The 11688-nt window shown below is 58.3% G+C and overlaps 1 protein-coding gene and 1 long non-coding RNA gene across 10 annotated transcripts; one reads left to right on the top strand and one right to left on the bottom strand.

The window, feature by feature from the left end:
- Positions 1–977: 977 nt before the first annotated feature.
- On the bottom strand, positions 978–4862 carry LOC123603815. 3 transcript variants are annotated; one of them, XR_006715051.1, is made up of 4 exons: positions 4750–4859; positions 2374–2422; positions 1705–1877; positions 978–1533 (listed from the first exon to the last, which is right to left on the bottom strand). It is a non-coding gene; the product is annotated as an uncharacterized LOC123603815 (long non-coding RNA). The 3 variants fall into 3 exon arrangements; XR_006715049.1 differs by lacking the exon at positions 2374–2422 and adding an exon at positions 4475–4476 and having other exon boundaries at positions 4750–4855; XR_006715050.1 differs by lacking the exon at positions 2374–2422 and having other exon boundaries at positions 4750–4862.
- Positions 3801–11607, top strand: ATXN7L3 (ataxin 7 like 3). 7 transcript variants are annotated; one of them, XM_045489129.1, is made up of 13 exons: positions 3801–4179; positions 5539–5649; positions 5949–6081; positions 6286–6457; positions 6649–6746; positions 6920–6942; positions 7250–7316; positions 7468–7553; positions 7862–7930; positions 8204–8247; positions 8524–8595; positions 8689–8846; positions 8960–11607. In XM_045489129.1, exons 2-13 carry the CDS (start codon positions 5599–5601, stop codon positions 9106–9108), a joined length of 1122 nt encoding a protein of 373 aa, XP_045345085.1. In that variant the 5' UTR covers positions 3801–4179; positions 5539–5598; the 3' UTR covers positions 9109–11607. The 7 variants fall into 7 exon arrangements, with proteins under 7 accessions (XP_045345085.1, XP_045345088.1, XP_045345090.1 ...); XM_045489132.1 differs by having other exon boundaries at positions 3802–4179; positions 7271–7316; XM_045489134.1 differs by having other exon boundaries at positions 3803–4179; positions 7525–7553.
- Positions 11608–11688: the final 81 nt, after the last annotated feature.

Below are 11688 nucleotides of genomic sequence, written 5' to 3'. Positions count from 1 at the left end.
AAGTGCCCTGGCACACAAACTTGACACTCAAGAAACATTTGTCGAATGAGAGACAAAGTATGGCTGACAAGGCCCTGGAAGATCTGTTGCTCCCGCTGCCTGTTGCCTCTGCACCACCCCCAGCTATGCCAGCCATTCAGGTCTCTCCTCCAGGGCCGGTACCCATTCTGCCTATACACATAACCATTCCCTCTGCCCCCATGTTCCTCGTCACCTCACTGTGTAGTTAATTCAGGGCTCCCCTTAAAAGATCACTTCTCCCGGGGGGGGGGGGTCTTCTCTGACCCCTTGACAAAAACATCTTCCTGTCATTTGTCCCCCCCCCCTTTTTTTTTTATTTATTTTTTTTTTATTTTTTTTTCCAACGTTTTTTTTTTTATTTATTTTTGGGACAGAGAGAGACAGAGCATGAACGGGGGAGGGGCAGAGAGAGAGGGAGACACAGAATCGGAAACAGGCTCCAGGCTCTGAGCCATCAGCCCAGAGCCTGACGCGGGGCTCGAACTCACGGACCGCGAGATTGTGACCTGGCTGAAGTCGGACGCTTAACCAACTGCGCCACCCAGGCGCCCCCCCCCCCTTTTTTTTAATGCTTTTATTTTTGAGAGACAGAGCATGAGTGGGGGAGGGGCAGAGAGAGAGGGAGACACAGAATTGGAAGCAGGCTCCAGGCTCTGTCAGCACAGAGCCCGAGGCGAGGCTTGAACCCATGAACCATGAGATCACGACGTGAGCAGAAGTTGGACGCTTCACTGCTTAACCAACTGAGCCACCCAGGTGCCCCCAGTTCCTTTTTTTTTGTTTGTTTGTTTTCTTTAATGTTTATTTATTTCTGAGAGAGAGAGCAAGCAGGGAAGGGGGCAGAGAGAGGAGACAGAGGATCTAAAGCGGGCTCCTTGCTGAGAGCGGAGAACCCAAGGCGGGCTCAAACTCATGAATTGTGAGATCATGACCTGAGCCATTGTCAGATGCTTAACCAACTGAGCCACCCAAGTGCCCATGCCATTTGTTTCTTCAGCAGCCCGATGCCTTCACAGTCTTGTTTCACCCACATCAGGCTTTGCTGGGGTGTAGACTCTACTAGGATAAAGTCTGTGGGTTTCTCTGGCTTGCTGCCCTAACGCCACGGCCTCACCCACGGCCCAGACCAGCACGGTCCTCAGTATTTGCAGACTGCTTGATGTTACCTGGGGAGACCAGGCATGTTCCCAAAGAGGTCACCGCCACAGAGCAGCCCAGGCCAGGGCCTGGATGAACCGAACCATCCAGTTGTAAAGGAGTTGGTGTGAGGATGGCCACGGGTGGGAAAGTGAGGAAGTATTTAGGTAAACAGAGAGGAGACAGGAAGGCTTCTTGGGCATGTGTAAGTTCTTCAGGGCAGATACACTGGGCATATTTAGAGACTAGGAAGCCGATCAGCATCACTGGTGTGGAGAATTCCTGATTCACACTTCGGAGCTTCCTGAAGACTTGGCCTCATTCTTTTGCAAGTTCAATGACCTTCAGAGTCTCCACCAGCTCATCCCACAGCACCTACAACATAAACCAAGCCGAACTTGTCATTCTCCTTATATCCTCGCATCTCCTCCTCAGAGCTTAAAGATGTTTTCAGGGCCTCTTTGTCCTTTACCCCATATACCCCAATTGATAATTATCCACATGCCAGAGTGATTCTACTTAAAATTCAAATCTGGTCACGGGCACCTGGGTGGCGTAGTTGGTTAAGCATCCGATTCCTGGCTTCAGCTCAGGTCATGATCTCGCAGTTTGTGGGTTCGAGCCCCGCACCAGGCTCTCTGCTGTCAGCACAGAGCCCACTTTGGATCCTCTGTCTCCCTCGCTGTCTGTCTCTCCCCTGCTTGTGCTCTCTCTCTCTCCTTTCAAAAATAAATAAACATTGAAAAAAAATTAAAATCTGGTCAAATGAGTCCTTCCCCTTGAGGACTCTTCGTGGCCTATAGGGTTTAAGTCCATATTGCTCAACACACCTTTAGTCCTCTATGGTCTGACCTGCTCACCTCCTGCTGCTTCCCCACTCATTCCTGTGTTCCAGCCAGTCCCCAAACTGAGCCATATTCCTGAAGCTTGCTGTTTAGGATGTCTAGTGCCCTCCTAATCTCCCACTACAAAAAGCCTTTACTGACCAACTCTCTTACATCATTTTATCTATCTTTCTGGCCACCCCATCCCCTGTGCATCTCTGTTTTTATCACAGTGTTTGGCAATTATTTTCCTACAGTTTTATCTGACAAACTGTGAACTTCCTTGAGGAGGCACAACTGTCTTATTTCATCTTTGCATCCCAGCACAGCGCACCGTAAGAATTCTTACAGGGCCCGTAAGAATAACAGGTAAGATTTATAAAGCGCTTACACTGAGCTAAGAGTTTCACATGCACTGACTTGTCAGTCCTCACAACGACCTAATGAGATAGGTACTATCATTATACCCAGTGACAACAGAGGAAACTGAGGCAACAGAGAGCTCATTTGTCCAAGTTCATTTTTCAAGTCCACAGATTTAAATTCTAATCTGACTCCTGGTCTGAAACACTTAGGATTATTGTCGCAATAAATGTTTGCTGAAGACTAAACAGCCAGTGACGGTCCCAACCAAGTATATGAAGACTTTCCTCGTTTAATCTCATCTTCTAGGGGGGAGAGAGCTGTCAGACACCCGCTCCAAAACTCCAGACCTAGAGAATAACCCAGATTGAAGCGCTAGTCTGGGTATCGGTGCGGCTAGGAAAGGCCCTTTCCTCCAGAAGGTAATGGGGGACTGTGAGAGCCCGCGGATACGGGCACACCCAGGGGAGTAGCACTGGGTCGGGGGAAGGGTCTGGCTAGTGCCGGGTAGGCTGGCTGAGAGGTGGGGGTCCAGCGTGGGTTCCGGAAGCAGGAAAAGCGAGCAGGTGTGGGATCTAAATTAGGCTGAGGGCGGGGAGGGCGCTCCGCTCAGAAGGGCACAGCTCGGCCTCCGCTCTCAGTGGAGGACCCTCATCTCGGGCATTCGTTGGCTCGCAGGCCTGGAGTGGGCTGAGACCCGCCCAGAAACAGGGGAACGGAGGCTCAGACGAGCCCCTTTGGCTCCATAGGTTTTCTGCCCTGAGGTGCTAACAGAGCCCCACTTCAACTCCGGCCTCTTCAGAGAAGTGGCTGCACGCTTCGGGGTAAATGCCGGAGTGGGGGCGCCGGGGGACTACACGGGGCGGGGGGGGGGGGGAAGAGCCGGGAGCCCCGAGGGAAGGGCGGGGGAGCCTGGGCCGGAAGGCGTCCCAGGCTCGGCTGGGAGCCGGCGCTCTCTTTCGACGCCACCCGCTGCCCCCGCCCCGGAGCCGGCCGGGACGGCACAACGTCTCCGCCCCCAGCGCACCGCGCACCTCACCTTGAACGTCGCTCCACCCACCGCCATCCTATTGGGCCGACCGGACCGAGGCGAGACGGCGATTGGCCGAGGTGGCTCCAGAAGGCCCCGCCCATCTCCCCGCCCCCGTCCCCGTCCGCCGGTACTTTGGACGGCGGCGTGGCGCCCCTCCTCCCCGCCCGGTCCCCGCCCCCTGGAGCAAATGCTGCCGAGCTGCGGCCGCGGGGCAGATGCACGCGCTCGGGCCCTTCTAGCAGGCGCGAGCAGTCGCTGGGCGCGCGAAAGCGAAAGAAGGAAGAGGAAGGGAGGGCGGGGGCGGGGTGTTGAAGAGGGGCGGGAGGAGGAAGAGGAGGAGGTTGGAGCGCGCTCGCGCTTGGCCTCGCGCCCGCGCGGAGGGAGGGGGAGAGGGGCGCGCGCGCGCACGCTCGCGTTCTCGCTCGCCCCATCCATCCATCCTCCGGTCGCGGCACGCGCGCGCGCTCCGGGCTCGCGCCGCACCCCCCGCCCGGGAGAGGCGGGCTGGAGTGGGGGGCGGGGGGAGGGGCGCGCGGACGGCGCGCGGACTGCGCGCGGGCGGGGTGAGGTGAGGAGGAGGAGGCGGCGACGGGACGAGAAGGGAGGGGAAGGGGCCATGGCCGCCCGGTGAGGCGGCGAGGCGGGGGGGCGGCCCGACCCCCCGGCCCCGGGCCCTGGGCCCCGGGGAGAGGCGAGGACGGACCGACGGACATGGGGCTCCGGAGCAGCCGCCGCCGCCGCCGCCGCCGGAGGACGCGGCCCTGAGAGGCCGCCGGGCCCCGGCGCGGCCCCCCGGGCGGGGTGAGTACGGGACGGAGACGGGGACGGGGGAGGGGCCTGCGGGGGGCGGGGGGCGGGGCCCGAGGCGGGGCTTGGGCCCCCTCCCCCCAGGTCTGGGTCAGCGCCCCTTCCCCTCCCCCCGGGCCGACGCGGAAACGCCCGGCTTCCCCCGGCTTCCCGGCCCGGCCGGGGCCCCCAGCTCTCCCCCTGTCTGGGTCCCCCCTGGGCGGGGCAGGGCCGGCCGGGGAGGGGGCGCGGGGCCTTTGTTAGGGAGCCAGGCCCCAGCCCCCGGGACAATAGAGACACCCTCCCGGACTCCTCTCCCCGGCCGGCTGGGGCTGTCGGCGGGCGGGGAAGGAGAGGGGCCGGGACGCGTCCCACTCTGCCCACTCTCTAGGGGTCGGTCTGTCCCGGACCGGCGCCGGCCTCGGGCGGCTCGGCTCTCCTCCCCCCAGTCGGTATGATGCAGCAGCAGTGCCGCAGGGACGGGGGAAGAGCCGAGGCCCGGCCTCCTACCCTCCCCAGTGCCCCTGGCTCATTTGTCAGTCCCCACCCCACTCTAGGCCGGCAGCTCCTTAAACTCGTACCCACCGTTCAGAGGGGCCCCGGACTGTGGGCGCTGTTTCTGAATCCTTTGGTGGGGATTCCTGGACTTTGGGGCTCTTGGAGAGACTTCCGGGCTGGTCCTGAGGGAGGGAGGGTGGTTATCTAAAAGAAGAGCAGGTAAGGGGAGTGCCCACTCCTGGCATGCCATCCCAACCGGGCTCTACCCCCTCTTCTTGCTCATGGGGGCTAGAAATGCTCCTTCGGCTCTAGGTTTCTGTGGGCTCTGCTCCCCTTCCGTGGTCACAGGCTTATTTCAAGGGAAGACAGAGTGGGGTGAAGGTTGTAGGGTTCTAGGGCCGTTCCTACTTCTGGTAGCAGTACCCCCCCAAGTGGACATCCTGGCTGAAAGCAGAGGTGACTCTGAGGAGAGCCTAGGGAAGGGGGGGGGGTATTTAGGAGTCTGTGCAGTTCTTTGCCACACCCTGTGGGTTTGCTTTGAGGCCTTAGAGTTCCTTCTCCTCCCCCTGCTGCATTGCACCATGGGTATCGAAGAGGGGTTTGAGTTTGGGGGACCTGGGTTGAGCTGCTGCCTCCTATAGACCCAGACACTGACTGGCAGCCGAGTCCAGGGCCTGAGTTCAGTCCTGGAAAAGACTAGGCCGCCTTTGGGTTTCGGGCCCTGCAGGACCATCCAGACTTAGTGAGCCTAGGCCTTGGGGAGGGGTATATCTTGATGCCAGGATTAAGCTCTGGGCAGTGAGGTGCAGAGGGGAGGTGGCAGTCTTCACAGGTGCCTTGGACTCACACCAGCACCCCCCACCCCCGTGTGTGCAGCCGTGTTGCCGCCCGCTGTGCTATGAGCAGTCAGAGCGCCGTCTCCACAAGAGTTTACAAATGAAAATGGAGGAAATGTCTTTGTCTGGCCTGGATAACAGCAAACTAGAGGTGAGGGCTCCCCCACGTGTGCCTCTAGTTCTTTCTCTTGATGTCTCTACGTCGCTATATCTGGCATTCACACCAAAGAGGAATTTGGGTAGTCAGCCTGGTTCCTTAAAGGGAATAGCCAGCTGAAAAGGTCCAAGGCTCCGGAAGAAGAAAGGACGCGAAGTCAAGATGGGGAAAATGGCAAAGAAAGCATTATTTTTGGCCAGGGCGAATTGGCAGACTTGGTTGGTGAGAGAGAGTTGCTCTCGGTCCAGGGGGCTGTGACTCTCCTGACCGCGGATGTTCTCCCCTGGGCCCAGGCCATCGCTCAGGAGATATACGCGGACCTGGTCGAGGATTCTTGTTTGGGATTCTGCTTTGAGGTACACCGGGCTGTCAAGTGTGGCTACTTCTTCCTGGACGACACGGACCCTGATAGCATGAAGGATTTTGGTGAGCTTCAGGGTTGAAGGAGAGCAGTCCAGCCCAGCCCCGGGGGCGCTCGGAGGTCCCTTCTCTGGAAACTGCGCCAGAAGTAGTGCCTGGAGCTCCTGTGAGCTTAGGCAGGGGGGTTTCACGAGGCCACGGGGCCATGGGCGGGAACACGAGGTGAGGGTCCCCTGCCCACCCTGATCGCCACGCCTCTCCTGTCCCCAGAGATCGTGGACCAGCCGGGGTTGGACATCTTTGGACAGGTTTTCAACCAGTGGAAGAGCAAGGAGTGTGTTTGCCCCAATTGCAGCCGCAGCATTGCCGCCTCCCGCTTTGCTCCACATCTGGAGAAGTGCCTGGGAATGGGCCGGAACAGCAGCCGGATCGCCAACCGCCGGTGAGGGCTTCTCCCGCTGCCGGAACCAGAGCTGCGCGTCTTCCGTACCCTGTGCCGTGGTGTAGTCCCTCGGGGGCGTTGGTAGGGCACAGAGGGTGGCTCGTGCTTGGCCTCCGATGCTGCACTGTACCCGTGAAGTTGGGGGCAGAGAGGTGGCCGCCTTGACCCGTTCTCTCCCCTCCTGTCGGCAGGATTGCCAACAGCAACAATATGAACAAGTCGGAGAGTGACCAAGAGGATAACGACGACATCAATGACAACGACTGGTCGTACGGCTCAGAGAAGAAAGGTGTTTGGGGATCTAGGGGAACTTGGGGGGCATTGGGGTGAGGTGGCAAGTGGGTGTTGGGTCACAAGTTATCTTGAATGAGGAGGAGAGAATGCAGCTTTGTCCTTTTCCGTAGAGGTCCTTAAATTGAGAACTTAAAGTGACCCTGTCCTTTGTCCTTTTGTCCTACACAGCCAAGAAGAGGAAATCAGACAAGGTGAGAGCGGGGGCAAGCATGAGGGAAATTTGGGTGAAGGACAGACACCCTCCCATTTGGGCAGGGAGTCCTCGGGTATCTTGACTCAAGTCTGAGGTCATCGGGTGCCTCTCTGGGTTTCGGGATGAGGGTGTCTGTGGTGGGCAGGAGGGCAGCGGAGGCCCTGGGGGAATGGGGGAGGAGGGAATATGGGTAGATGGGCCTCTTACTGGGGAGGAAGAGTAGGAATTTGAGGATGTTTCTTTGTCAAATCTTTTTTCCTTCCCTGGGTTCTCGGCTCCCCCTTATCGTTACCCTTTCCCCAAAGCTATGGTATCTCCCATTCCAGAACCCCAATTCCCCTCGAAGATCCAAGTCTTTAAAACACAAAAATGGTAAGTGGGTCTTGAACAATGGGAGCGATTCTAGCTGTGTCTTCTGGGACTCATTGCCGGAGGGTGGAGGTGGGGAGCTTAGGGGACAGGGGTATCGAGGGAGGGCCTGTGATCCTTCTGTCACCCCCACTTCCTCTCTGGTTATTTTCAGGGTTCTCTGTCTGTACCTCTGCATCAAACACCCTTCCCCTTCTTTTTTCTTCTTCAGGGGAACTTAGCAATTCGGATCCTTTTAAGGTGAGTAGGTGCTGCCCCTCTTAGGTTCTCTCCCGTTTTTCTTGTTGGGAGTTGGGTGGGATTTGGGCAGGTGGGGTCAGGATGCTGATGGCCCCAAGCACTAGATGGGGTATTTAGGTCTTGGCATGTTTACGTTCTCGCTGGGTCCCAGCCCCTCCCCGATGAGCAGGTGGGGTGGAAAGAATCACTGGAGAACTGCTGGGCAGTCCCATGTAGAAAAGGATGAGAGGGATGGGTTCCCTGTCCTCCCCTCCCCCCTCCCTCTTGGGCTGCCCCTTCTCTGACCTGTACCTTTGGTTCTCGCCCAGTATAACAACTCAACTGGGATCAGCTACGAGACCCTGGGGCCGGAGGAGCTGCGTAGCCTGCTCACCACGGTGAGAGACCAGGGGAGGGAAGGCCCTTGGGAGTGGGCTGGAGCCACAGGCGGTGGTCACGTCCCTGGAGGAGGCTGGTGACAGCAGGCAGGGCCATATAGCTCACTCTCTCTGGAATTAGGTTTCCTGGCCAGTGGTGGTCTGGGACTGTCTGTTCTGGACACCCCGGGGCCGTTTCTGCTCGTGCAATCTAGAGTTTGTACAGAAGAGAATATCTAGTGTCTGGAGTGGGTTCCTCTCCGCCCCTCCTTTCAGCTTCTGTTCCTCTTCCAGCAATGTGGGGTGATTTCTGAACACACCAAGAAGATGTGCACAAGGTGAGCTCAGAACCTAGAAAAGGCGCCCAGGGGCCTCCTGCACACACATCCTGGGCATGGGGTGGGAGTACCCTTGGACTTCAGCAATGGGGACCCCACTCCTCCCTTCCCTCCTCTAACGGTCAGGCCTTAGGCCACAATCTGGGGGCACTCTGTGTATCCCTCGCCTGTCTGTCTGTTTGTCCCTCCTCTGTTGAGGGAAGGGGCTTCACCTGAGTTCCTCCTACCCTTCTTCCTGCCTTGTCAGGAGGGTCTGATTAATTCTGTCCTCGCCAGGTCCCTGCGCTGCCCCCAGCACACAGATGAGCAGCGGCGAGCCGTGCGGATTTACTTCCTCGGACCCTCAGCGTAAGTGACCCTCTGAGAAGGGTGGTGGGTTGTGAAAGATGAAGATCGTGATTGGTATCCCTCAAGCCCTTCTTTGGCCCCTTCTCTTTCCAGCGTCCTTCCAGAGGTCGAGAGTTCCCTGGATAACGACAGCTTTGACATGACTGACAGCCAGGCCCTGATCAGCCGGCTTCAGTGGGACGGCTCCTCTGATCTCTCACCCTCTGATTCGGGCTCCTCCAAGACGAGTGAGAATCAGGGATGGGGTCTAGGTAGGTGATACATCTGGGCCCCCTGGTCTCTCTGCCCGAAGCCGAGGACGTGGGGACACCTGCGTTCTCCTGACACAGCTCAGCCCTCATCCCGCGTGCCTCTTTCTTTTCAGGTACCAACAGCTCAGAGTCACGGAAAACCAAGAAAAAGAAATCCCATCTGAGCCTGGTAGGGACTGCCTCCAGCCTAGGCTCCAACAAGAAGAAGAAGCCAAAGCCACCGGCACCCCCAACGCCCAGCATCTACGATGACATCAACTGACTTGGGTGCAAGGGATAGCCTTTGGCTGAGCAGAGCCCTCTCTCCCAACCCCCACCCAGGTGGCGAAGCCTGGCAAATGGACGGCTGCTGGGGGTTTGGGCTTGGGAAGCTTGGTGGGCCAGGCAAGCAGAGGATCCAGTTATGCGCCCCTGGGGGGTGTCAGGGTCCTCTGCGATGGAGCACGACCCCTTGGCATGCAGGACTCAGACCTGGACATATTATGCCTTGGACATAAGTTTGGTGGGGAGGCGGTTTTCCTATTTATTCTGTGAGTTACTGGATGTCCAGCTAGGCCAGGGGCCTGACCTGGGCACTGTGCCAGGGCACTGCCTGCCCCCCACCCCAGGAACTGGACTCAGCCCTGCCGAGGAGCATCGCGGCTACCCGGGAGGCTGTGGGCTGGAAGCTGAGCCTGGAGGGGGCCTCCCCCAGCTGCCCTCAGCAATGTGAATGGGTCCGGTGCTTGGAGCTGAGGGGCAGGGCTGGGCGTGTCCTGTCTGTGTGCAGAATCCTATCAAATGCCCCCAATCCCAGGGGTAGGCAGGCACAGCAAGCTGTCTGCTGAGGTGGGTGTCCAGAACTGCCACCGCCTTCCCTGCCCCTCACAGGGGCAGCCCTTTCCCCTCAGTCCCCATGGGCCTCCTTGGCAGCAGGAGCTGTCCTTTTGTTGTTGGGTGCCAGGAAAGGGCCTCCAGCCTCTACAGCTTCACGGAATGGGCAAGGGGAGGGTAGGAAGAGGGAGCTGTGTATCAAAATGACTCCCCCCTACCTTTCCTCCCTGACCCAGGGCTGGTGAGGAGTGGGGCCCCAAGGTGAGAGGGAACGGTGCTGCTTTATTTGAAATGTTTTCTTACCTCATTCCCTGCCCCAGGAAGGGGCCCAGCCTCACCCTCCTGGGGTGGCCCCATGTTCCTCCTGCCTCCCCTGCCCCACTGCCCTAGCAGGGCAGCCCAAGTTCCCGACTGCTGCTTGCTACCCCCCTCTTTCACCTTGACCAGCTTCAGTTCCTCTCTCAATGCTCCTGCCTCCGAAGCCTGCCCTGTTTCCCCTTCCTTAGCCGCTTTTAAGTTATTTATTCTGTACTTGTGGTTTGGGGCTCTGAGGAAAATCCTGACCTTTTACCTCTCCCCCCTTGCTAGGAGTGGGGTGGGAAGAGGCTAGTCTCCGTGCTCTGGGTCGTCAGTGGAGGGGGAAGGGGTGTCATGCCCTCCGGTGGGACTACCCTGCCAGCGCGGCCACCTGCCTGGTCTACATCCTGAAGAGATACACCATCCCGCCTCCACGTGGGCGCCATCACTCCCAGGAGCCGAGCTGGAGGACTGCAGTCTGGGCTGGGAGCAGAGCTGACTGATGACACGGCACGGAGTTGACCCTGAGCTGTGTTCTCTGGCATTTGCTGGATGTGTCCCCTGCCCTCTTCCCAGGAGGAGCCATCCCACATTTGGGTAGCTAGTACCCAGGACTGGTTGGACTGATTTGGGTTAGGGACCCTAGAGGGTTAAGGGAACAACAAGAGCTAGGGCTGCAGTACCCTGTCTGGAACCCCAATCTCCCCTCCCCCCCCCCCCCCGGGGTGGTTCTGATTGTGGCCGACGCCTGGTTACAAATTGGTTTTTAACCCACGAATTGTGATTATTTTTTAAAAAGCCAAACAAATTTTGGCAGGAGTTAGAATAAATCCTAGGGCCTGGGCTCCTCTGTTCTTGACCCTCTGTAGCCTTCTCCCTCTAAGGGGAAGCCAGAGGGGAAGGAGGATTTCAGCCAGCCTCCAGCCTGCTTCCAAGTGAAGTCTTGGGAGTGGGTTGAAGGTGAAGGGAGGAAGGCCACAGGCCACTCTCCCTTCTGAGAGGCAGCTGCAGCTCAGGCCCTACCATACCCTTTCCCCTCTGGCCTCTCCCTTTCCCCCTTCTGGTTGGAGGAGGGAGAAGTGGGAAGTAGTTTGGGAACTGGTTTGTCCACATCCACTTCCCCATTGTTCCTTGGCCCGCCCTCAGGGCAGAGCCCCCTGCCCAAGCTGGGTAAGAGATGGGCTTGGTCCAGCAGGGACCCTGAGGGAGCAAACCCTTTTCCTTCCGGGGAGAGTGTGCCCCCCCTACCATGTAGTTGAACAGGGGCTAGGAGCTCCCCACTCCCCTCCCTCTAACAGCAGGCTGTGTGGGTTTCAATTCCCATCCTTCCCACCCCGGCTAGGTGTCGTCCACCCTGTATCCTATCATGTGTCTGAGTGTGTGTGGGGGGGGTTCTGTACTAATTTCCATGGCCGGTGGCTTTTCCTTCCATGCATCACTCCCCCCCGCATGCCCAGGGGCCACCCGCCTGGCATTACCGCATGCTGGGGTCATTGGGGGAGGGGGGTGGGGCTCACGCTGTCCTGTGGTCTTGAGATTTTTATTTTTGCATATGTAATCCATCCTGTACAGGTAGCTAACTTTGTAAACGCTGTGTATTTCCCCCGCCCCCATGGCTGCTGGTGTAAATAAACTGCATTTCCCATTGGTAGCCCAGCCTATCCACCCTCATTACCATGTTGATGGGGACAGAGCAAAGCCATTCTCTTAATGTCACAGAAGGAGGCTCCAC

This window comes from Leopardus geoffroyi, chromosome E1, assembly GCF_018350155.1.
Source record: "Leopardus geoffroyi isolate Oge1 chromosome E1, O.geoffroyi_Oge1_pat1.0, whole genome shotgun sequence".
NCBI lineage: Eukaryota > Metazoa > Chordata > Mammalia > Carnivora > Felidae > Leopardus > Leopardus geoffroyi.
This window is presented reverse-complemented; position numbering and strand designations above follow the sequence as displayed.

Coding starts and splice junctions, on each gene's coding strand:
- ATXN7L3 (XM_045489129.1), top strand. CDS start 5,599: ATGAAAATGGAGGAAATGTCTTTGTCTGGCCTGGATAACAGCAAACTA. Junction 6,747..6,919: donor GTACGGCTCAGAGAAGAAAG/GTGTTTGGGGAT, acceptor TGTCCTACACAG/CCAAGAAGAGGAAATCAGAC. Junction 7,554..7,861: donor GCAATTCGGATCCTTTTAAG/GTGAGTAGGTGC, acceptor GTTCTCGCCCAG/TATAACAACTCAACTGGGAT.